This window comes from Taeniopygia guttata, chromosome 10, assembly GCF_048771995.1.
Source record: "Taeniopygia guttata chromosome 10, bTaeGut7.mat, whole genome shotgun sequence".
In the NCBI taxonomy this organism is placed as follows: domain Eukaryota; kingdom Metazoa; phylum Chordata; class Aves; order Passeriformes; family Estrildidae; genus Taeniopygia; species Taeniopygia guttata.
Genome location: NC_133035.1, coordinates 12,687,275 through 12,711,529, shown reverse-complemented (window position 1 = coordinate 12,711,529; position 24,255 = coordinate 12,687,275). Strand labels below are relative to the sequence as shown.

Below are 24,255 nucleotides of genomic sequence, written 5' to 3'. Positions count from 1 at the left end.
AGGGAGCACATCATAGATTTCACAAGGTGGGGGAAAACCTGGTATATTTGTGTGTTCTGGTGCCTGAAAGAAGGAAAGGTACAAGAAAACTATTCGCATACTTCCTATCTGTTGTATAAGCTTATGTTTAGATGTCCACTGGATGACACAACCTGAGAATTGTGTGTCATGTTTGTTTGCTTTGGCATGCCCCTGTGTTATCCTGGTGGTTGATCTGCACTTCAATCTGTATTTTGTGTCATCAGCTTGAGGTTAGCAGATTAACATCTTAATTAACACCAGCACATTCACAGCGCTACAAAATGCTTGAGTCTGTCTCCTCATGTTGGACACTGTATTGGAACAGGTTTTCAACATGGTTTTGTTTCAGTTTTGGTATAAGCAGTTTCTATAGCCCAGATCTTATAATGTGTCCACAAAGCCTCTTTGCTGTGTTTAAACATTTCCAACAGTCAGGGGAAATCTTGCAGGAAATCTTCCACAAGCTAGGCATTGTGATGTTTAAATAAGACCCCTTTTCAAACAGCACCTTGTGGGCTTCTGTCTCAACAAGTGAGCAGCTGTCACAGATGATGCTGTTATATCATCTTGCACTGAATCTCTGGCTGTACCATTTGCTGCATTTCTTCTAATGACTCCTCTGCCAAAAAGAAAAAAAAAGGTTGAGCAGCAAACCAGTTCTTTGGATTGGCAAGCACAAGTGTCTTCCTGTTTTTATCGGAAAGATGTGGCTCTTGCTATTTAGTTCTAATTTCAAGGATGTTCCCTCATTGGTTTCTGCTTCTGACAATGAGTGAATTTTCTGCTGCAAGTGGGAGAATGCTGGAACTGGGAGCAGAAGCATCAACTTCCCTGTTCTTTTATTGTTGGCTGCATATGTGTCTCTGGTTTTAAGATGGTGGAACTATCTGGAGAAAATGGAAGAACTTGATGAGGTGCAGCAGCATTGCAAAACCAAAAACCACAAAAGGTGCAGTTTCATGTGTGAATTGTGCAACTTCCCAAGGCCTGCTGAGCTTGTGCTGGGAGAATCAGTGTGGGCATAATCATTTCACCGGGGCCCTGGCACATAAGTGACCCCTCCAAAGTCAAACCAAGGCAGTTACCTCTGCTCTTTGAGCTGTTGGATCCTTCACCCTCAGCAAGTTGCCTTTTACAGGAAGGCCTCAGTTTCACGTGAGAGTTTGTAGAATCATGGAAGTGTTAAGTTGGAAAAGACCCCCAAGAGCATCAAGCCCAACTGCTGACCCAGCACTGCCAAGTCCACCCCTGAATTAAGTGCCACATCTACACATCTTCCAAATACCTCCAGGAAAGGAACCTGTGAGGAGGAAGACCCGCTCTCAGCAGGGTCACTGCCTGGCTGGGAACAATTAACAGTGCTGACTCAGGCGAGCCTCTGGCACTGATTAACCACTGCCAGGGCCCAGGCAGGGGGTGGGATGGCCACGGAGCTGCGATTGGTTTGTACCGAGGACAGGGTGGGATTTGATGCCCCTCTGCTCTGGGTTGCAGCAGCTGGAGAGGATCTTTCTCCACAGGTGGGAGCTGTGTGTAAGCAGGGGCTGCTCGGGGTTCAGCATGTCTTTCATCCAGGTAGACAAGGACTCAGATTTTCCTATCCAAAACCTCCCCTATGGGGTTTTCTCCACGAAGGAGGAGGTGAGTAACAGCAAACTTTGTTCTTGGGCTGTTGTAATTGTTCCAGGGCTATGAGAGAGCAGAATTTCCCAGCAATGTGGGATAAAGGGAGACTTCACAGCCTGAGACACTCATGGGCTTCCTGACCTGATGGCAAACCTGTAGCTGGCGCATTATCTGTTTCCTTAGTGTGGCCATTTTGATTACAGCTTCTCTGAAACCACACAAAAGAAATCGGAGGTGTTAATACTGATGAATATGTACAGTAGTTCTTGTATGGTTTTCATCATTTCTGTGACATCATTAAATCTATGTTTGACCCTTGCACTCCCTATGTAGAGGCACAGCACATTTCACACTCCATTTTTTTTTGTTTTTAACTCAGTCTTTAATTTTCTCTGTGACTGTAATCACACCATCACCCTTAAAAAGCCCCAGTAACTACTGCTCTTGGAGAGTTTTGTTGGTGGCTGCCAAAGCATTAAACCAGGGCACCAGATGTGTGTTTTACCTGTTTTTGCAGCTGACCCATTGTGTTCTATTGAGTGTGTGTTTATGCAATGCTGCATTAAATGTGTGAAAATGTGTCATGTTTAAAGCTGGGCTCCAAGCCTGCCAGTTCAGCCAGCTCTGAGCCTTCTGTTTATGATGATCACAAAAGAAAATGTGGCTCAACCTTTCTACCACGGAGATAGCTCTCAATTCTCAACTTCCATGAGAACTGAGTCCAGCTAGGCTGAACCTCACACATCTGAGCCTGACAGGATGGAGCTCCAGAGATATGTCCTTATGGAGGTAGGGAAACAAGCCAAGAGCTGCTTCTCAGAAGGAAAAAGTGGAGAATTTATTTGTCATTGCTTGTGGAAATTTTGTGATTATCTTTTGGTTTCTGCTAGTTACCCATGTAGGTTTAAAAAAAAATGAACCAGAAGATTGTGTTTTCTGATGTGGTATTTTCTGAAGATAAACTGAGATGGTGTGTTTAATCTAGTCCAAGATGTGTGTGCTGTTATCTAGCAACTTTGGATTATTTTTCTGCCTTCCTCAGTAACTGTTCTCTGAAAAAGACATCTTCACTCAAACCCTATGAAATGACAGGCAAGACTTGCAGAAATTATTTAGGAGAATAATGTTCTGATAGTAGCTGAATTTTTAATGATTTCAGGCTAAAACAATTGGTGTCATTCCTGACTATCCCAGTTACAAATTAACCTGACATGACCTTTAGTTTTTTTCTGCAGGAATGTTTGCTGAATAAATGCCTACTACCACATTTGGAATCGTGTTTGGAAATTAAAGGTTGAAAAATAGGTTCAATAGCGTGCATCTTTGAAGATGATTATTTTGGTGAGCTGCTTTTCAGAGTGGCTGTAATAGCTTGTCTCTCTTTGCCCAAAGACACAAATAATGGAGGCTGTGGTGTGTTTTTGCTCGGTGCTGCTGCCCTGCCATCGCCGCCAGCTCCGCACGCGCTCAGGGCATCAACAGGAGCTTTGTGTCCTGGGCTGCATCTGTCCCGTTCCCCATGTGGGGGATGCTGTTCCTGCAGCCAGGATCCAGCAGGGCTGCAGGCTGGGCTCGGTGTGTGGCTCCTGAGCTCCTGCTGTGATGTGAGGATGGCTGAAATCATGTGCCTGGGCATGGAGTGCCTCCTGGTATCACCAGGGGAGTCCAGAGCACCCTCGGTCCTCTGGGGAGGAGCTGCAGAAATGGTTGTTTCTTCAACGGCATATCCACAGGGATGGAATTCACCCTGCCCATGGCCTCTCCCTGCTTCTGTTCCCCACTCGTAGAAGGAGCAGTAGTGTTTTCCTACTTCACAGCATACTGCAGATGTATGGGCTTAGTCTGCAATGCATGTCATTAATGAGGGGTGTTAATGAGCAAATCAGCCTCTTTCTGGGGAAAAGAGGGCAGGGAGAGAAACCTCTCCTTGTAGTGCTATCCTTTCTCCAAACGATGGGGATAAGGCTCTTTTCCACCCCTCAGGGTCTGCAGGGAGTCTGCAGTGATGCTCTGCCCATAGGGCTTCACATTTTTCAGCAGCCAGCCTCAGACTGGCTCTTGAAGGTCCATTGCTGTGGTTCCAGACCTTTGTCCTGGATGGGTTAAACTCTCTCTGGTCACTGTTTTCCCCCATGCCCTCTTTGGGGCATTTTTGGGTACAAACATAAACTCTTCTTCTCTTCCTCCCTCCTCTTGCTGCTTTGCAGCCTCGGCACAGGCTTGGGGTAGCAATTGGAGACCAGATTTTGGATCTCAGCGTCATTAAACATCTTTTCAATGGCCCAGCTCTTGCCAAACACCAGCACGTCTTTGACCAGGTATTTATCAGAGTCTGTTCTAATTTCCACAAGCATTTAAAAAATATTCCATAAGGCACTTTAGCAACTTGTGGTGAGATGAAGAAGATGGACTTGGAATATGTTGTCAGGCAGGTTCTGGTAGAGCAAAAACCATCACAGGTGTGACAGCAAAGGAGAGCAGGGGCATCAAGGGTCCAAAGGTCATTTTCCAGGAAAGTGTTATCTGTTAATTGGCAATACAAGTGTCTGACACAAAGCCTAAATGTTAATTCACTCCTGCTTGTACCTTCAACACTCCATGGGTGGGATATTAATGACAGGGATGTTGTGTTAAGGATAAAGGTAAATACAAACAGCTTCTGTCTACAGCTGGCTGAGATACCAAAGCCAGCAGGGCCTGCAGTGGTGTGTAAGGATGGGGTGAGGACTTGTGGGGTGTGATGGGGGTGTGGGCAGCCATGGGCATGGGTGATCTGGGCAGTCATGGCCACATTACCCCGGCCACGGGCATCCAGCACTGGGATGGGAGTGTGGGACATCTTCCTGCATGTGAAGGATAAGCAAAATGTGGTCTTTTCTTTGCCCCTGCACCTCTGTGTCACTGCCAGCCCACCCTGAATGCCTTCATGGGGCTGGGCAGGCCGGCGTGGAGCGAGGCCAGGGCTGTGCTCCAGAAGCTGCTGTCAGCTGGAGAGCCCACCCTGAGGGACAACGCCGAGCTGCGGAGGAGGTGAGGGGCAGAGAGTGGCTGTGGGCACAGGGAGGTGGCAGCTGTGCCCTGTGTCACCTGCGTGACAGGACACCCAAACCAACAGTCTGACGTGGCCACCTGCCTCCTACGTGGGAATTAACCGGGGTTTGTGCACATCGAGTGCTTCCTTCTCTTAATTACGTAAAGATTAATCTCTGATTAATCCCGTGACTGCCCGCAGATCCAGGGTGTCACCCTGCACCTGGAAACAGCCAGCTCTGCCCTGGGTGTGTCCTCTGGCCGCCCCCTCCACCACGGCCTTCCATGGCCCTGTTCGAGGGTCTCCACCTCTCCCACCTCCCCACCGGGAGCAGCCGTGGGGACACCCCCAGTCTGCCCTCAGTAACCCCTGGGCTTTGCTAAAACCGGGCCTGGGGTCACAAACGGGCTTCAGGTTTGGGGCTGTGCAGTGGTGTGGGGCAGGAGGGGAGGGCTGTGCTCTGTTCTGTGCTGGTGGAAAATGTGCGTGCCCATTAACCCCATTAACCCCACACCTCTCGTTTGTCTGGAGCGATGCTTTAGGCACCACAAGTGCCTGCCCTGGCAGTGAGCAGGAGTTGTTCCTCCCTGTCCTGCCAAGGGCACTGGGAGGATTTAGGCTGCCATGAGCAGAACAGGGGGTGAAGTGCTGCTTGTTCCTTGGACAGGGCCAGCAGTTCAGATCAGACCCCCACGAGCCACGTGCCACGAACTCATCCTTCCCACGCAGCAGAGGCAGTGGTGTCCTGGGCACGGGCTCTGGGATTTCTCCGTGCCCCTTGGGAATCCAGCCAGCCCCAGGGCTGCCCTCTCCCACTCACACCCTGACAGCCACTCCTTTTGCTGTAGCCATCCCAGTAACAGCAGCCGGTGCAGTCACCAGCTTTTCTGCCAGTTTTCTATTTCTGCAAGGCTTTCCTAAATTAAGGAAGGAGCTGGAGGAGCAAATCAGCCTCTTCCATGCTTCTTACGGGTGGGAGCTGCAAGTGTTCCGGGATCTGAAGGCATCATTTTTCATTTCAGAGCGCTTGTACCTCAAGCTTCTGCGACGATGCACCTGCCTGCCCACATCGGTGAGTGTGGGGGCAGCCAGGGGCTCCTCGGGCTGCCCTTTGCTCCCACACGGAGCAGCTGCTTCATTTCCAGCTTGCTCAGACAGACAGATCATAGCTGTGACAGGGAATGGGGTTTGCAGCAGCCAGAAGTAGATTATTGTACATAATGAAAGGTAGGTGCTGTCTGTGGCACAAGAATAGAAGCTCAATAGCAGCCAGAGCACTCCTGGATGCAATTTCCACTAAATCAGGGGTGTCTGGTGGTGCATAACTCCTGTCATCAGCTTGGCATCACCAAAGGCCTTTGTGACTAGAGCCAGGAAAAAAACGCTTGTTCAGTTTCCAACAATTTCCCCTTTTGCCATCAGAAAATATTTCAGGTGTTGCAAAGTTTCCAAGGCAGATATTCCAGCACAGCCTCATGAACAAGTATGAATTTCCACTCCCAGACCATTATTCTGCATCCCAGATCTTGCCTCCACTCCCAGAAGGACTGATTTGGGATTTCTATATTTATATAGATAATAATTTCCTGGTTTTAGCAGGAGTTTGTATTTGGACCAAAACCATCTTGATCAAAGTCACTTGAGGGCATGACCTGCACAGGAACAGGTGTGTGAACTTGCCCATTTTCTGTCCAAGCTCTGTTCTGAGTTGGCTTTTGCCTTCCTTGGGGCACAGCCCTGGTTTGGGACAAAGTCCAGCCTGTCCCAGAGGAACCATGAGGAGTTCCCATAGGTGTGATACCTTCCTGAAAATAGTTCCAGGTTGAACATGTCCTGTCCTGTGTGTGGTTCCTGCTTCTCCTGGGTCCTCCTCTGGGAGGCTGGAACTGCAGGGGATAACTTACTGCTGGATCCTCCTGGAGCTGCTGGATAATTACTGACTCACTAACCAGCACAATGGAAATGCACCCTCCTAATTCGTGATTTCGGCTCATTGCCTCCGTTTTCCCGGGATCAGGAGGGTGGGAGCTGTTAGCAGGGATGGCAGCAGAGGGCAGCAGCTGTCCTGAGTATCGCCCGGATCCCTGGGCCGGGTACCGCCGGCTGGAGGAGATGCAGCGGGAGTTGCCTTGTCTATGGAGAGGGGGCTGCTGCTTTATGTCCTGCGTTTTCCCTCCTCTTCTCTACTGGAGACTCAAAAAAAAAAAAAAAAAGCCATAAAAGCCATTTTTGTCTGCATAATTTATAGGTTAATCACCCCTTTATGCTATTAGTGACATCCCCTGAGCGCTCCTGCTGTCTCTTTCTCTGCTCCTTCCATTCCCAGCAGCGTCTGACGTGCTTTAGCCCCCGTAGATGAGGGACTTTGCTGCCACTGATCCCTGTTCTATGGCTTTTTTCCTTTTTTCCTCATGCAGGAGATTACACCGACTTCTATTCTTCACGCCAACATGCGACAAACGTTGGGATCATGTTCAGGGGGAAGGAGAACGCTCTGATGCCGAACTGGTGGGTGGCTTGGATTGTTCTCTAGTGCAGCATTATTTTGCAGGCTTATTTGTACATATACAGGATGTTTCAAAGGTCTGAGTAGGTTTTCAGGATCACACTGGTTTCAGTTCATAGCAGATGAGAATTGGTGATGCCCAGAGTTCAATGCCAGAACCAAGCTCCACACATCCCCAGCCTCCTGAATCTGTGCTGCCCTTCATTGCAGTGGCCCCACCAGTTACTGTGCAGCCCCCCCAGTTCAAAGACAAATACACCTAAAGAATTAGGTTTTGCTGAGGGACAAGAGAGCAGAATTTAAGATAAAAGGAATTAATCGGAGCAGTGGCACAGCAGTGCATTAAGACTGCAACATGGCTTTGTTATTATATTTCACTTCCATCCTTATATCAGAGTAAGGTGCTGAGGTTTGTGCCCATGCATGCAGAGCTCCTTTTCCTTGTACCTCACACTCCCGTGGTGCTTCCACCCCAAAAGGCTGCTCTGGCACCCAGCTAACCCAGGCACTGTGGTGCTCTTTCTCGAGGCTGCACTTACCTGTGGGTTACCACGGCCGGGCATCGTCTGTGGTGGTGTCTGGGACGCCCATCCGGAGACCTGTGGGACAAACAAAACCTGACAATGGTGAGTTCTGGCAGGGTTTTAATCTGGATTCTTATTTCTTTTATTCTTTCATTTTGCTGCATATCATAAAGTAGTGGAGTGGAAGGGTCTGGGATAGCCTAAAGCCCAGCCTGGGGTCAGGGCAAGAGACAGCCCTGGTTTAAGCCCATTTTCTGTTCCCTGCCAAGCAGCACCAGCTGCTGCTTCTTTTGACCATTACTTCTATTTCCCTAGCTGCCTCCCTGTTATAATATATTCTTGCTTCTACCCACAGATAAACCTCCAGTGTTTGGTGCTTGTAAACGTCTGGATATCGAGTTAGAAATGGTGAGAGGTTTTTTGGTTTTTTTTTCTCTTTATGACTTGAAAAATATTAAAATAGAAACAGGGAAGAAAGGATGGGTTTGGCTTCTTCTAAACTGAATATTCCATAAGGTCCATTCCTGTGTTCCTCTCTGAGCTGTCTGTGCTACAGGCAGTAGAGATTTCTGTGGAACAAACCTTTGCTTTGGGTGAAGAGAAGGGTGCCTTAGCTCATTGGGACGTTTGCTCACACAGCTCTCAGGCTGGAAAAAGCTCACCTGGCCAAAGCTGAGCACCAGTGGAGCAGTCAGGCAGCAGAACTCTTTCCATCAGGCACCACAGCCCGTTCCCTGGTCAGCAGTTACCTCTGCACTGCAGCCAGGATCTGTCAGGGGACACTGGGGGCTGGGAAGTCCAGGCTGTCTGCACCCTGTGCTGGAGCAGAGGAAGCCCTGAGTTCTCAGCAGTGGGATTCAAAGTCCTGATTCTCCTGCCTGGAAAGTTAAAACCTGTGCTGTGGGTGTTGTAAAAAAACATGGTGGGAAGGCATATCATGCTGTGGCTTAGTGTGGTCCAAAAAAAGGGGGGGGGGGTGTTCATAGGATTCTATTAAGATTTATATAATTTTAATGGCCTATATAATTTTTGTATGTTTTATTCCCAATCTTTTCCCTTAAAAAAATAGTGGAAGAAGTGTAATACTGATGGAAATGGTTATAAAAATGTAGTGAAGTCTTTAATGCTGTGTGCTTTGCCAATCAGTGCTGTAAGGGGAGATGCATTCCCATAAAGTGGGGTTCCCATGGTGCTGCCATAACTCTTTCCAGCCTGAGCTCTACTGCTGGCTGCTGCAAGAACAGAAGGAAAAGCTTCCATATTGTACACAGAAAAAGACAGCTGAGTTTTCCTATCAAATCCTCTGCATCTGCAGGCTGTGGTTTCCTGAGGGATTGAGTGCAGGCACCCAGTCCATGGCCTACTTTACTTACTGGGCACATTTCTCCACCTGCCTGTTCTTGCCCACTGTCTCATCAGGCTCCAGCCACGTTCAGTATCCCCTTGGATGACTTTAAACTCCTTCCTGTTCACTGTCTGCAGCAATCAGTCCCTTCAGTGGGCAAACCTGTTCTGCATCCGGACTCTAATTAGCAGGGGCCATTTTTTCCTCCTGCATTTTGACAACATCATGCCCTTGTTTAAATGCCTGTCTCTTAGCAACACAGAGCTCTTAAGTAATTCAAGCCTGCCAGCTTCATGGAGAAGAAGAAAAGGGGAGTAGGCCATGGGTTTTGTCCAAATGTGTGTGGGAAATGGTGCAAAACTCATCCTGTCCACCCTCTGTTGCTGCTGCCCGTAATTCTCTGTGCAGTAAAGATTTTTAAGCTTCAAAAACATAATCAACATGTTGCTTTTTGATTTTAGGCATTCTTTGTAGGTCCTGGAAACAAGTTTGGGGAGCCCATTCCCATCAGCAGAGCCCAGGAGCACATCTTTGGGATGGTGCTGATGAATGACTGGAGCGGTAAGCAGTGCTGTGGGAATCTGCCTGGAGAGGGGGTTACAGCTCCACGGGAAACCCTAGAGAGGCATAAATCACATCTTTTGTAGAGAATGCTGATCACTGAAACCACTGGGTACGAGTGAAAGGGATGAAAATGAAGTGTTGCCTGTATCAATCCATCTTTGATCAATTAGTAGAACCAGAAGTTGCTGCCTAAAGAAGATTTATTTATTTATGAAAGAGCTAATATCAGTCTAGTTTCTTCTGGGTAGGGATGGAGGAGTCTTAAGAATGCTGATATCAAGGATGGTGATTGATTTCAGTGTCAGGAAAAGGATTTGGCAATCACAAATGCCTTAGTCTCTGCAAAGATTTAACTTGTTGAAATTCTCCCTGTGACTGGCAAAGACCATTAGCTGGGTATAAATGGAATAATTAAAGTAGGGGTAAAAATACTGGTTATATGGGGATGATCTGGTTTGTTTTACTTATTGCTGACTTGTCATCCTAATCTATCTGATCTAAGATGGGTTGAAAATTAATGGATTTAAATTAGTATTTGAGCACAACAGCTAGAAAAGGCTGGGGGTAGCAATTTCAATTCATGTTACTCTTTCATGGGTCTGATGGATGTGCAATTCCTAGGATATGTTTACCTGCATTGCTTTGAACATTCTCTTCCCAGCCCGTGACATCCAGAAGTGGGAATATGTTCCTCTGGGTCCTTTCCTGAGCAAAAGCCTTGGCACAACCATCTCTCCGTGGGTTGTCACCATGGAAGCTCTCATGCCATTTGTGTTGCCAAACCCTGTCCAGGTCAGCAAGAGAAAAGGTTGAAATAAAGGAAAAGCAGTGCTAGAAAAATGCCAGCAGAGCTGGAAGGTGCCATCAGTAGAAATCACTGAGCTGCCTCCATGCCAAGGATTGTCTCCATGGAATTTACAGTTGTGATTCTGCTTCTGAGCAGATGAAGGCAACCAGAGCCCTCTGAGTTCGAGTGCTCATTGATGTCACTGGCCCTGGCACATGTTGTGCTGTCATTCTGCTTGAGGAGGGCATAAAAATCACCTTTAAAACACCTGGAAAATAAACTAATCAGAGCTTCTTCAGGGTCTTTGGTAGCACTTAGCATCCCCAGTAAGTGGTGGAGAGAGGCTGGAGTCAAGCCAGAACACTTTGTTCAAGCATTTCCAGTTGTCTGCATTGTGTAGGTGGTTAAAACTGGAAAGATAACAGAGCCTTGCAGAGACCTCACCATCTTCTCTGTGCAGGCACAGAGCAAAGGTGTGCTGGCACCCTGTGCTGGATTAACTTCCCACTGAAATGATAGGCGTGGCTTTTGCAGAAAAAGGAGTTGGATTGTGTGGATATCATGTCTGTTCAGAAAGATCTTTAAAAGTGTGTGCATGAGACCAAGAAAAGTGATAATCTGAGCAGTAAGAATGGTGAAATGAATGGTTGTGCAGCACAGGCTGGGTACACCGATACTCACTGGAATGTCTTGTGGATTTTTAAATTCCTTTTAACTTAGATTATGATGTGTTTTATGTGCTTTTAGGATCCTAAGCCGCTGCCCTACCTTCAGGATAAAGAGCCCTACACTTTTGACATCAAGCTCTTTGTTGCCATTAAAGGTATGGCAAAGCTGAGTGGGTTACAAAGCTGCAATTGCCAATTAAATTTTGTGGCACCACCACAACCTTCAGGCACTTTGCTCTGGGCTCTGTGCTCCTTCTTTTCCTGCTTTGCCCAGCTTGCCCCTGTCAGAGAAAGGGGCAGGACTCTTCCTGCTCCCTGCTGGCTGTGCAGCAATGTGCCAAGCAGGGAATGCCCCCCAGCTGGTCAGCTCCCCTTGAGGAGGGTCCCTGAAGGGTCTCCTTGGATAGGCAGAGGTCATAGGGCATGGAATGAGCAGATTTGTGTGGGATCCAGATGTTAACCCAGCTCAGCCCCCACCTTAGGGCCCTGCTGACCACTAGGTCCAGGTGGTTCTCCTGTAGGAGAGCAGAGAGTGGGAAATGGGAAGCTTGATGCTACTGCAGTGCAATCCACAGACTTGTTTTCCATGAAATCCTGGTCTTCATAGCAATAGAAAATGTTATTACTGCTTTCTCGCTAGGGATTACAGTGATAAAAGAAGTCTCCATCCATCTGTAAAATAAAAAGACTCCAACATCATCCATCCAACACAAACAAATTGCTTCTCTCTTTTTTATCCTTTATTTTCTGCAGGAGAAGGAATGAGCACGCCAACTACTATATGCAGATCCAATTTCAAGGTAAGACTCCAGCATCTTTTGTTTATTTGCAATCTTGGTGATGCCAACAGGTCCGGACCAGGCAATTTCAAACACTGATTTTTGCATTAACTCATAGAACAGGATCATAGAACCACTAAGGTTAGAAAAGACTTCCAAGATCATCGAGTCCAAATGTTAACCCAGGACTGCCAAGCCCATGACTAAACCATGTCCCTCACATCCAAACCCCTTTTGAACACTTCCAGGGATGGTGAATCCACCACTTCCCTGAGCAGTCCAAAATTTTCAAAAAAAAAGAAAAAGATTCAGGTGTTTCCACCTGACAGGGAAGATGGTGATGGTTCCCCCCTGTGAGGTGGAAACACCTGAATGCCTGATGAAGGGGACAGCTCTTTCTGCTGCCTGCTTTGGGGTGCTCAGAGCTCTGTGCCCATTTGGCAGGGAGCCACGAGAGCAGAGGACTACAGGAAGAGGGAATTGTCTCTTGCAATACAGCTCTGCAGCTCTAATTTCGATGCCACTCACTGCTGCCAGCCCGGGTCTGCCCCATCCCCTCTGTGGGCAGCGTGGTGGCTCTGCCTACCAATTGAAGCCAGGAGATTTATGTGCCAGCTGCAGCAATTCTCAATCAATTTCATATTCACATTTGGCTCTTTGCATAGTAATTACCTTAATCAGTAAATCAGTAGTCAACAAAGCAGTAATAAGTAGATTTTTCTACATGGCTGTTAAAATACTGGAGCCTGGGTCAGCAGTACTGGTCTTAGAGAGGAAAAATTAAATCCAGCTGAAATAAGAAAAATTTTAAGGGACTAAATTGCATGCTAAAGTGTGGGTTTTATGAATGCCAGAGGCCAGGCCACATGACTCCATTCTGCACAGCCTAATGGCCCACCAGAGAAGTTTGTCCTCTGTTGCTTCCTTGCTTTCTCCCCTCTCCCTGCAGCACATGTACTGGACCATGAAACAGCAGCTGGCTCATCACTCCATCAATGGCTGCAACCTCAGGCCTGGAGACCTCCTGGCCTCTGGCACCATCAGTGGGCCTGTAAGTGTTGAAACAATGACAGTCACTGGTCAGCAACTCAGAACCAACAGAGCAGGGCTTGGGGCTAAGCCCTTCCTTACCTGAGTACCATGAAACCACCTGCAGCTCTTTCCCAGGCACTCTGGGGTGCTGCTTTGGTAGCCCCAAATTCACACTGGTTTGGTTTGGGTAGGGTTTTTGCTTGGCTGGTTTTTTATGTTGTTGAATCTTGGGGTTGTGATCTCTCCTGTACTTCTTTCCCTAAGAACTATTTTACAACAGATGCAAATTAACTTCTGTGTGGGAGCATCCTCACAATCCATTTACCCTCTGTGAAATGCAGCTTTTTATTTCTGAAAAGAATGTACAAGGTGCCTGGGTATAACTTTAAGTTTTTCCACTGAAACTGGAGCCAGCTTCACAAGCTGTCACCCCCCTTGAGCTGCCATTTGGACAGTGGCTGCAATATATGAGCAAGCCCCACTTTCTGAACCACCAAACACAAATCCTGTGCATGCTGTCACAAAGACAGCCTCAGGTAAGTTGTTTGCAAGCTGGGATGCCTGTACTTCACTTTTGAGCATTTCTGAGATGCTTTTTGAATCTTCAGATTATTATACTGCAGAAGACATTAAAGACACAAACACCAGCTTTGCTCTGAAGAACAAAATGTATTTAAAAACCCGAAACATGATTATATAAAAGCACTGGACTAGTAGAATTCTCCTCCACTTGTTTCCATTCTTGCTGTGCCAGACCCAAGCTGCTTTAACAGGTTGAACACTATGTTAAATACACCAGATAACAGCTGTAAGCATCACTGCTAATAGCCAGCAAGAAATTAAAATGCAAAGTCAGGAAAAGGACCCAATGTATCAATTAATTAAATCAACAGAAAAACTTTGTTCAGTAGAGGTAACATACTTGTGTGTCTGCTCCCAGCAGCAAGAAGCTGAACAGCAGGAAAGATACTAAAAAATTGTTTATTTGTTTATGAACTCTTGCTGCAGGAGCCAGAGAGCTTTGGCTCCATGCTGGAGCTGTCCTGGAATGGAACAAAAGAAATCCCTCTTGGCAGTGGGCAGTCTCGTAAATTCCTGCAGGATGGAGATGAAGTCATTTTGACAGGTAATGGCTGGAAAACTGCTCTAACACTGCAGCAAGGACACTTTTCCATAGGCTGATCCCAGCAGGACAAGCCCCTGGAGTGGAGCTGGGCTATTCTGTACATACCTGCCATGCAAGCAATGTTGTTTCCATCCTACCTGTGAGGAGGCTAAAACAGGGGGATGGAAATTTCCCTGCCATAAATGCTTTCTAGAAGGGATTATTTGCTTTTCTAAGTCCTTAATGCTCTTGATATGCCAATGTGTGAGCACCAAGGACATGATGGAGGTAGATTTGCCTTTATGGGTAAAAATACCCCAGGACTAAGAGCAGCTGATGAATTTTTTCCACCACAGTACAAGTTTGTGTGTGGAGCAGAGTTTGGCAAATGCTAAAAAAAATTTATTTCTCAAGTAATATTTCATTTGTAACCTAGGTATATTCAATGAAGTGTGTTGCAAATCAAGTATGTGGGAAACAGCATGGAGCCTTCTAGAACAGCTGACCAGCTCCCCTCTGAAAAGAGCTCTGCTTGAGAGCTGTTTCATGCTGAGACATGGTTTTAGTTTTCATCTTGATAATCTAAGGATTTTATGAATTAAAATCTACCACGCTGTTTTGTGATCTAAATCCCACTTCTACTTCTTTTTAACCCAAAGCCTAGTGCAAAACAAATCTATTTTTTCCTTTGCTCTCATCTTTGAGACGGCAAATATTTGGCAAGGAGAGCCATGAGAAACTTTTGTTTCAAGCCTCCAATACCTTTGCTGTGTGACCTACTGGGATTTTAGGGAATGTCCTGTGGGATGTGGTGTGTCACCAGCCAGTGCCACACCTGGCTCTGAGCAGCTGCATCCTGCTGATGAGATCAGAGATACCTGCACAGGAACACATGGCTCAAGCAATGGGGAAAGACTTCACAGGTGTGACTGAGGGCAGAGAAAAGGAGTGACAAACACCTGGGCAGCTGCCTCGTGGTGTGATGCTAATATGTGCCTGTGTCCTTGGCCTGCTCAACCCAACTTGGACTCCTAGGATTTTTGGCAAAACAGTTTAAAATTAAAAAAAAATGAAATGTATGTATTCCGGTTCCCTGTCAATTCCAGCGCCTCCTGCCTGGCAGCCCATCCAATAGCCTTGAAAATCTTGTTTCTGTGAGCTGCTGCCAGTTTGACAGAGGAAAATGCTGAGACAGCTGGAGTTGAGATGTACTAGAGAGAGCTGTAGGTGATGAACCTGAGGAGTCCCCAGTGCCTCTGACACCCTCCAGCCTCCCAACAGCCCAGTGACTGCTCATGCTGGCACGTGGAGGCATCTCAGACTGCTCTCCACAGGCTCCCCATATATCCAGGGACACTCCTCCAGCAATCCAAAGTGCCACACTGCCCTCCAGAGTCCGCAGTAACTATGCCAGGAGCCCTAAATTAGGGTGCAGTGAGGGATGATGAACATCCCTGCGGAGTTGCACACTCATATCCCTTTTGGCAAGGAGCACCTGCCAGTTTGGGAGCTGCTGGCACGGAGAGCCAGCCTGGGGACAAATGTGAGCAGTCCACAAGCCATGCTCTTCCTGCCCAGCACCAGCTATGTCAATTCATTAAATACTTAGAATCCTGAATGTCTTTAATCTTTAAAGATGGCATGATGGCATTGCTGGAGGAGTGTCCCTGGGTACTGGGGAGCACTGCACAGCTGGTGGCTGTGGCACCACACCTGCAAAGAGCCAGTGGCTGCTGGGGCTGTCTGGGACCTGCTCCTATTTATTTATTTAGTGATGTATGGCAGGTCCAGGGCCTTAAGGCACCCTTGGGGCAGGGCTGGTGCTATTCCATCCTCTCCCAAGGAGCTGCCATTAGCTCTTGCCAAGTGCTCAACACATCATTTCTGGTTTCCTGTTTCAACTTTGTAGTCTTACTCCCCACGTGGGACTTATTTCAGAGACTTAGCGCATAAAATGAGAGAAATATTTCTCCCAAGAAGTGTCTCAAGGAGGGAGCACGGCAGGGGAAGGGCTCCTGGTGGTGTTGGCAGCTGCCTGCAAAACCCCCTCAGTAGCTCCTTGGCACACACAGAGCTCAGGCCAGGGCTGCTGGCAGCACAGGGCTGGCTTTGTTCAGTGTGCTGCTCCTTGGTGCTGCTCTAAATTGTGCCTGGCAGCAGGGATAACCAAACTGGACTGAAATAATCAGCTGCAGCTCAAAGGAAAGCTGGCAATGAAGCCTAATGAGGCAAATGCAAGCTGAGCCTTACAGTGCCTTACTCCACTGCTGCTGTTTAAGGATGAGGATTACCTGGCAGACACCAAGACGGTGTCTGTGGCTTTACACACTTAGAGACACCACTGTCCTTGGAAAACTTAATTCCAGCCTGGCTGTGAGAGCTGCACTGTGGGTTAGAGCTGGCAGGGTCTGTCTTTGTGCTGCAGTAACTTTGGCTGCCCTGCAGCCTGAGCCCACCCTTTCTCTTCCTCAGGGGAGTTTCCCACTGACCTGTGCTAAGGGTGGGAATTAGGGTCTATTCTGCTGAGCTCCTTCTTGGCTTCTTGAAGGCAGTTGTTTTTATCACATGTAGGTGATGTATTCCATCAGGAAAATGCATCTCTAACTATGAAATTGGCCCTTAAAATGCAGCATATGCCCCTTGTCCTTCCTTTGATCAGCTGCTGTAGCAGAAGGCTACAGCAGGTCTCCTCAGCTGTTCTTCCCAGAATAGGCTTCTCAGAGGGGCCAGAAGGCCCTGGCTGTGCCCCCTCCCCTGCTTTGCCTGCAGCTTTGCTGGGGGCTGCTCTTGGTGGAGCAGCTTGGCTGGCCCGTGGCAGCAGGAGGAGCTGCAGCATCCCTGTCCCAATGTCATCTCCTCCATCCCGCAGGAGCAGGGAGACACAGAGCTGTCCCGTGGTCAGAGATGCTGTCACAGCCCCGTGAGCTCTGCAGCAGCAGCCAGCAGAGCTTCCACACCCTCTTATATAACATGAATAATGAGAACTTGGAGTCAGACGCTGAATTTCTCGTGGAACTAAACCACTTGACTTTAGCAAGCGAAACAGATTCTTCAAGGGCAGGTCCTGCTGTTTGAGGGGGTTTAATGACTGCCTTTCTGGCTGACAGTATCCTAGCATCCCAAGAGCAGTCCTGATGCTGCAGAAAGAGAATCCAGATTTGTTTGATTAATTGCAGAGCTGGGCCAGGCAGTGAATCAGTTTGCCAGGTAGATTGATGGTGCTGCAGGTTAGGTTTGAAAACAGAAATATTGCTGGCACATCTTGTTTGTTCTTTGATCAATTCACTGAACTTGCATATTGCTGTGTTTAACAGTTTGTGCTTCTTTTTTTCCTCATATTCCTGGGCTACTTGAACTCTTCCAGGTGTTCTTTTGTTCTATTCCTCATTGCATATCTGAGATGTTTTCACTTGGTTTTGGTCTCTTTATGCCTTTATTCACTTTTATTCCTGGCAAAATCCTCTGTCCTTAGAGAACAAGCTGTGTGTTGTTTTCTGTCCCTAGGTTACTGCCAGGGCAACGGCTTCCGTGTGGGATTTGGCCAGTGCTCAGGAAAAATCCTTCCAGCCCTCTCAAATCCATGAGGACTGGAGTAATGTGACATCCAAGGAGGAACCCTCCTCCCACCTCTACCAGTCATCCTGCTTTATTCAGATTTATTATTTTTATATGAGTGATTGTAATCTTACTATTTTTAATTATCAATAAATACCTTAAAGATGAATGTAGCTCTCTGGTGTGATAAGAAAAGGATTTCAGTGCTAGCTTAAAATTCTCAGAATATGAATAAGATGATTGAAATGGAAAATGAGATTCTTAACTCTTCTACTATATTAATGTTTTTTTCATAATTATAAAAAGAGGCTTTCAAGTAAGCTTAAATATTCAGAGTACTAGGCTGGTGATAAGAGCTGAGATTCCATGCTGACTTCCTTTTTCCACAGTGTTAATATGCTGGAGGTGAAATCCTGAAGACGAGTTGCATATGATTGTTAAAACTTGTAGACCTTCCTGAGCAAGAGTTACGTGACTATGCCCTAAAATAATCTGCAACAAAGGAGTTTGGAAATGTGATAATCAACACTACTGAAGGCAACAGGCAGGATGTCCCTGCTCCTCCTGCTCTTACACAACCAGAGGCAGCTCTCCTGCCCCAGATTGATTCCAGCCCAGAGATGGGGACTGTGCTGGGACACCCTTCAAAAGGTCATGGTCAAAAGATCACCCTTGTTCCTCCTGCCCTGCTTTAGGGAAGGGAATTCCCTGTTTCTCTCTCACCCTGTGCACCAGCATCCCTTGGGTTGAGGAGGGAGGTGGAATTTCATCACTGGAGTGATCCCCAGGCACTCCCTGGTGACAGTCACACCCTGCCACTCAACAGGGGCTGTGGACAGAGGACACCAAGCACCTTCCTGCACCCTAAAAGGCATCTGGTGCCACAGCATTCCCCTGCAGCAGCCAGTAAACACAGCCACATGCCACTTTCCTCAAGTGTAAAGGGCATCTGCTGTCTCCTGCTGGCCTACAAATCAATTTAACTCCATGGCCCAGTGCCAAATCACATCAATTAGAGGATATTACTGACTGAAGGAGCTCGGGAGACCGGATAATGAACTGTGGTGTAGTGCAAGGGGAACTTGTTAAATATTTGCTTGGTCCTCAAAGTGAAGAACCTGATGAGGCTGCTGGCTCCATGTGGTGACAGCAGGATGAGCCCATGCTGCTGCTTTTCCAGCAGCTGTCCCATTGCTGCTCAAAAGCTCTGCCAGGTAGTTTTGCTGATGTGGGCTGTGAGGACATTTGATGTTGTCCTGGGGAGAACCTGGGGCTGACCAGGAGCATGAACCTTATGGCCATGCAGAAGAGGAAAATTAATTTGAAATTAAAATTAAAGAAAAAATGTGGCAGTGGATATATATCACTGCTAATGGGACATGTGCACTGTAATGGGCTCTCTTCTCCTGTGCAACAATAATAGTTCTTTAAAGAATGATGCTTGGAGGTTCATCCCCAAATCAAAGATGACCTGGCCAGGAAAACATTTGCTCTTTGTTGTTTATCAAGGAAAAGCTATTTTGCCTTCAGGCTCTTCGAGCTGAACTAATAGGCAGATATTTATTTAATGTACTCTTACTGGATCATCAATTTATAGATGCTTTGTGCAATCTTTTGACCTCAAAGGACAATTGTGAGTTGACACCTTCCCCCTTGGATTTCGAAATAACCCATCCTCTTCCCCTGAGCACAAAGTATTTATCCAGGAGAGAAATTTCTCTGCAGAAGCAGCATCCATGGTGCACCTTGGCATATCTGATGTCCTGGAAGTGCCGTGTCTCAGGAGGGAGGCAGAGAGCTGATGCTGGGCCTGTGACCTTGATGCAAGACACAGCCAAGAAGGACTGAGGTGTCAAGGCTTTCTGGGTGCAGGAATGTCGATTTCTCTCAGGGTTCTGACGGTCAGGGTGACCCCGAGAGATCGTAAAGAGTCTTTGCTTCCCTAGCCCAGCACAGCCAAAGAAGGAGCCTGGAATGCTTCTGATTGTGTTTTCAAGGCTGTTTATTTCTTCTTAGCTATAACATTCTTTCTTTGACCTGCCAAGCTCTGCCTAGCAAGGAGGCCATGGCCATCTGCCCCCAAGCCTCAGGCAGCTCCCACCTTATATACTCAAAACTATGTGTCTGTGTTTACAATCTATCACCAATTCCTATCACCTATGTTAGACAGTGAATCTCTACCTTAAACCAATAAAAGTGTCGCCATCACACCAAGATATGGAGGACAAGATGAAGGAGAAGAAGGCCAGGACATGCCCAAATTCCTCCATCTTGTACCCCCCTGAGCCCCATTCTAAAAATCCCAAAATTCTACTTTTTCACCCTGTGTTAGTTCAAATATCACATTACTCAAACCCTTGTGACTTGTAATTCCTCATACAACGTTGGCAGCTTTTTCCATGGGCTAAAATCGAAGCCACAGGTGTTTTTGACTTCATGCCAGGGTCTGGAGACAGCCAGGGCAGCCTGAGGGATGTCCTGGCCTCTGACTTAGGAGAACTGTAAATCCATAGGGCTCTTCCTGAACTTTGAGCAGGGTAAAGGTGAATTCCTCTTCCAAAGAATGAATTCCTCTTCCAAAGAGCCAACTGGATGCTGCAAGTCCTGCCAGCAAGTGGGAACTGTTACCTGCTCAGGCAGAAGGTCAGTAGTGCTGAGACCCCAAACCTGGCCAGGATGGAGGCACCCAGCCACAGATCCCTCCAAGCTGGCTCGTGCCCCAGAGCCAGCCAGCCCCGAGGGAGGAGGTGGCTTTGCAGTGGCCATCCCTGGGCCAAGCACCCCTGCACCATGCTGGGGATGGGTGGAAGGAGGGAAGGGCCCCCTGTGGCCCCAAGGTGACTGAGCTGAGCTTCTCTAGCTGGCGACATCTGGAGAAGTTCCAGATTCCCAGGAGGTGGGTAATTTCTGGAAAGGACCTCAGGCACAGCAGGTTTCTGAGGTGAGCTGGACAAACTCCAAAATCTCAGGACAGAGCTCAGAGTCATCTGCTGCCTGCTACATGGATGGGGGCCAAAATGCCAGGAGATGATAAAAAAAGGGGACAAACTTTTCTGTGTGCCTAAGACCACTTTCTTCCCCCCAGAAGAATGCAGTGGGCTCTTTCTGGGTGGGCACTGTGGAGAAGGGGGCCCATGGCCACGCTGCCCTCACCCAAGGCAGCGAGCCCAGAGCCACCAGCACTGCCAATTCTCATCCCTGTGTCAAGGGAGAGTGAAGGGCACACCTGTGCTGCCATGTGCAGGGCTGCCCACAAAACAGCTTTGGCCTGGGACCAGCAGCACCCAATGCCTGGGGGGAAAGCAGCCTGTGACCCAAATTTTGGGAAACACACAAGTGGTGTGGGCACCTCCTGCTTGCTCCACCTCCCCTGGGGCAGCTGGGAGCAGTTTGCACCCTTATCCTTTAAAATGAAGGTGATGGAGCTTTCTTCTGGGTTTTGGGGAAGCTGAGCACAGGTGAAAAAGTCAGGCTTTTGGAACAAGAGAGTGTTTCAGCCTAACAGGCTGACTGGGTGCTTGGGGAAAGTTTGTTTTTGAAGTGCCAGTTGATTGCCTCTACAAAGAGCTTCCCATGCACTTCTGGAAGATTTTTTTTCAGTTAGGGTTGAGCATGGCTGTCTCTGCTTCTGGAGATTACTAGTTTTTGTTTGATTTAGATGTATTTTTCTTAGTTTGATTATAATCTGGCTTCAAACAAGAGTGGAAAGAACCCACAAAAAAACTCAGAGCTCCTTTTTCACTGCCCCGTCACAGCACCAGGTTTGTGGGTTTGTAATGTGTGTGGAGAACAAGAAAATCCTTCTTGGATCTTCAGAAGCCTGGAGGAAAAAATAAAACCTTTCTGCTGTGTCAGCCACCTGAGAGGCCTCATTCAGGGTCATCCAACGTTGTGTGGGGAGACAGAGCCTCGCTCATGACCAGAGGAAATGGAAATGTGTGCCTAAGTGGAAACTGCAGCTCTTGTGCTGGCCCAGAGCATCCTTCTCCTGCCTGGTGCTTCACACTCAGCAGAAGTCAGCAGTTCCAGCAGCAATCCGTGCTGGAGCACAGTGATCCCAAAGGTAAGTGGTGCTGGGCTGTTGGAGGGGTGCAGGAGCTGCTTCTGGGTTGTGCTGCTTTATCACAGGGTGGATGAGGCAATAAATCATCCTGCCTGCCACTATTCCACCTGATTTTGTTATTTTGCTGGTAGCGAAACTAGAGGCAGCCACTGTTTAGTACTTTGAGATGCATTTTCTTACAGATCAAAGCGTCGTCTGGTTGGTGTGTAATGAAAAAGCTGGGTGTAATTTATAATAGTGCTGTTGGTATAATTAAGTGTCAAAAAAAAAAAAAAAAAAAAAAAGGGGCATGGAATAAGCCCTTAAAATGTATTTCAGAATTTAAAGGAACCAATGGCTTTTTGCTGTGAAATGCAGGCGCTCTTCACCTGAAGTAGTTTTCTGCAGAGATTCTAATTAGAAATGGACACGATATCTTGGAAAAAAAATTAGTTTTGATGTGAGCGTTTGGGTCAGCAATATTCATAATTCTTTCATTACCCAGGCAGCAATAACTCAAAGTAAAGCACTCTCTCAGTAGCTGTTCAGGGTCAAGGTAGTGACTTTGTGAGGAGGGACAGGGCTGGTAGGTGATACTCACGTAGCTTTTGGTGTTAAGCAATGAGGCAAGAGACCATTTCTCAGGTTTGATTGCTGCTTCTGTTCAGAATGCCCACACAGCTGCTGCTTAGTGAGAAAGAAGGAGATAATTTCTGGGATTTTAAAATTGATTGAAGGCTTTGGAAGTACGTGAGGGACATGCTGAGGTACTGGCACCATGCTGCTCCATACAAATCTGCTGTGAGCTGTTCCTCCTTCTCATCTTCCCTCATTCCCAAGAACGTCTTCACCTCAACCCTTTCTGTGTTGCACAAGTGCTTGGTTTTCCATGGAGTTTTAATCAGACCTGTGCATTCTGGTTTTACTCTGTTTGCTCAATATTGTTTGCTCCATAAGCAGCTGAGAGCTGCTGGTGTTAACAGAGTTGGTGAATGTCCAAGGGCATGCTGCAGGAGCAGAAGTCCCTGGTGGCAGCTGGGCATCCCTTGGCTCAGCCTGGAGGATCAACCCTTTGGTCCATGAATCCTGAGGGGCTGGCTGGGAGCTGCAAGCACAGGGAGGGTTTCTTGTCCCGCTCCTCACTGTGCACTGGGTCCAGGACATTGTGCTCAGGGCTCAGCCTTGCAGCCAGCACCTCCAGTGCCCTGCAGAGCTCCGGGTGCCCTGGAGCTGTCCCTGGAGCTGTCAGGTCCTGGGACCCCATCTGGGATCTGCTGCAGGGGCTGAAGTGTGCCCAGCTCTGCTCACCCCTACCAGGTACTGCCTTCCATCTGCAGAGGCAAGGCAGCAGCTGCTGGAGAAATCAAATCAATCTTGCATATAAAATAAGTTTTGAAAAACTTTGCACTCCTTATGGCTTTGGCACACTTAATGCAATTTTAATACATTTTTGATTTCTGATTTCCCTGTGTGGGCTGCCTGGCTAGGTTCCAGTACAAAACACAGAGCTTTGTAACTAAGAATTCTGTCATTCAATGTTTCTTAACACCATTGTGAATTGAATTATATATGATGACCTCAGAATAAATGCAACCAGCATTTTCAAATTGTTTATTGCTTTAAACATGTGTGTGAGCAGAGTTTTCCTCCTGGGTAGCAAAGTATTGATCATTTTTAATGAAAATGGTTTTTAAAAAAATTTAAAAGTCTGAAGGAGATGGCTGAAGTCTGAGCACAGCATTTCCCCATCAAGTGCTGTGCTGGCTCTGAGCTGAGGCAGTCTGGGCTGGAGCTGCCTGCTCAGGCTGGAATGACCCAGCAGGCTGGGGACACCTTTGGCCAGAAGAGGCTGCAGCAGCATCATGTGGGTCTCTGGCTTGCCATCAGTCCCTGCTTCTTCCAGAAAAACAGTTCCAGGGTGTCTGCTCAAATTCAGCTGCTGCTGGCCTCAGTTCAGGTCTGCTCCTACCTTAGCCAGAGGAGCTGTACAGAAAACAGTGTAAAGACTCCAGCCCCTGATTCTGACTAGGAGAGAAGTAAGGATTTATCAGTGGGGTTTAGTCTCTGTGGCAAACTGGGTTCCAGGCACAAAAATCCTGCTGCCAGAGGACTTGCTGCAGGGACAAGCAGATCTATAAAGCACCCAGCTTTCAGGCAATGGAGCCCTTTTTCAAGATGAAAGAATTAGCAATTCGTCTCTTCATCTTTTTCAAGAGGAGGAGTTCCCTGGGTGATTTTTACCCTGCATATCCCATACTCTGGATTTTCTTCAAAGAAACCCCCACAGATGCTCCATGCTCTTCATTTTCAGTCACTAGCAGGAGGGATTCTGGTCTCAGTGGCCCTATTTCTTTTGGTATGCAATTTGTTACTGATAATGAATTGCTGAAATACAGATGCTGCAGTCCCCCACTGAGCTGAGTGCTCCTCCTGGCCAAGGGAGTCACCTGAAATAGCCCCTCTGGAAAGGCTGAACTTCTGCAGAGCCACAGGAACACCTGGGGCTCTGTCAGCTCTGCCCTGAGCTCCCAAATTCTGTAGTGGTGCAGCTACACAGGGAGTTGTTCTCTGCTGTCATGAATGTATGCCCTTCTTGTAAATCATGTTGTGTTGTGAGTATTTTTGAAGATGTCTTGGCAACTGTAAGAAAACCACAACAGAGACAGCAAG

At 47.5% G+C, this 24,255-nt stretch overlaps 1 protein-coding gene across 2 annotated transcripts; it reads left to right on the top strand.

Annotated features, from left to right (window-relative positions):
- Positions 1-1,471: 1,471 nt before the first annotated feature.
- FAH (fumarylacetoacetate hydrolase) lies at positions 1,472-17,712 on the top strand. 2 transcript variants are annotated; one of them, XM_002197417.7, is made up of 14 exons: positions 1,472-1,662; positions 3,855-3,965; positions 4,556-4,677; positions 5,701-5,750; positions 7,096-7,186; positions 7,713-7,810; positions 8,064-8,116; positions 9,515-9,614; positions 10,279-10,409; positions 11,152-11,227; positions 11,826-11,872; positions 12,801-12,902; positions 13,892-14,009; positions 17,493-17,712. In XM_002197417.7, exons 1-14 carry the CDS (start codon positions 1,492-1,494, stop codon positions 17,570-17,572), a joined length of 1,350 nt encoding a protein of 449 aa, XP_002197453.4. In that variant the 5' UTR covers positions 1,472-1,491; the 3' UTR covers positions 17,573-17,712. The 2 variants fall into 2 exon arrangements, with proteins under 2 accessions (XP_002197453.4, XP_072789809.1); XM_072933708.1 differs by lacking the exon at positions 1,472-1,662 and adding an exon at positions 1,691-2,988.
- The last annotated feature ends 6,543 nt before the right edge of the window (positions 17,713-24,255 follow it).

Coding starts and splice junctions, on each gene's coding strand:
- FAH (XM_002197417.7), top strand. CDS start 1,492: ATGCCCCTCTGCTCTGGGTTGCAGCAGCTGGAGAGGATCTTTCTCCAC. Junction 9,615..10,278: donor GCTGATGAATGACTGGAGCG/GTAAGCAGTGCT, acceptor TTCTCTTCCCAG/CCCGTGACATCCAGAAGTGG. Junction 14,010..17,492: donor AGATGAAGTCATTTTGACAG/GTAATGGCTGGA, acceptor TTCTGTCCCTAG/GTTACTGCCAGGGCAACGGC.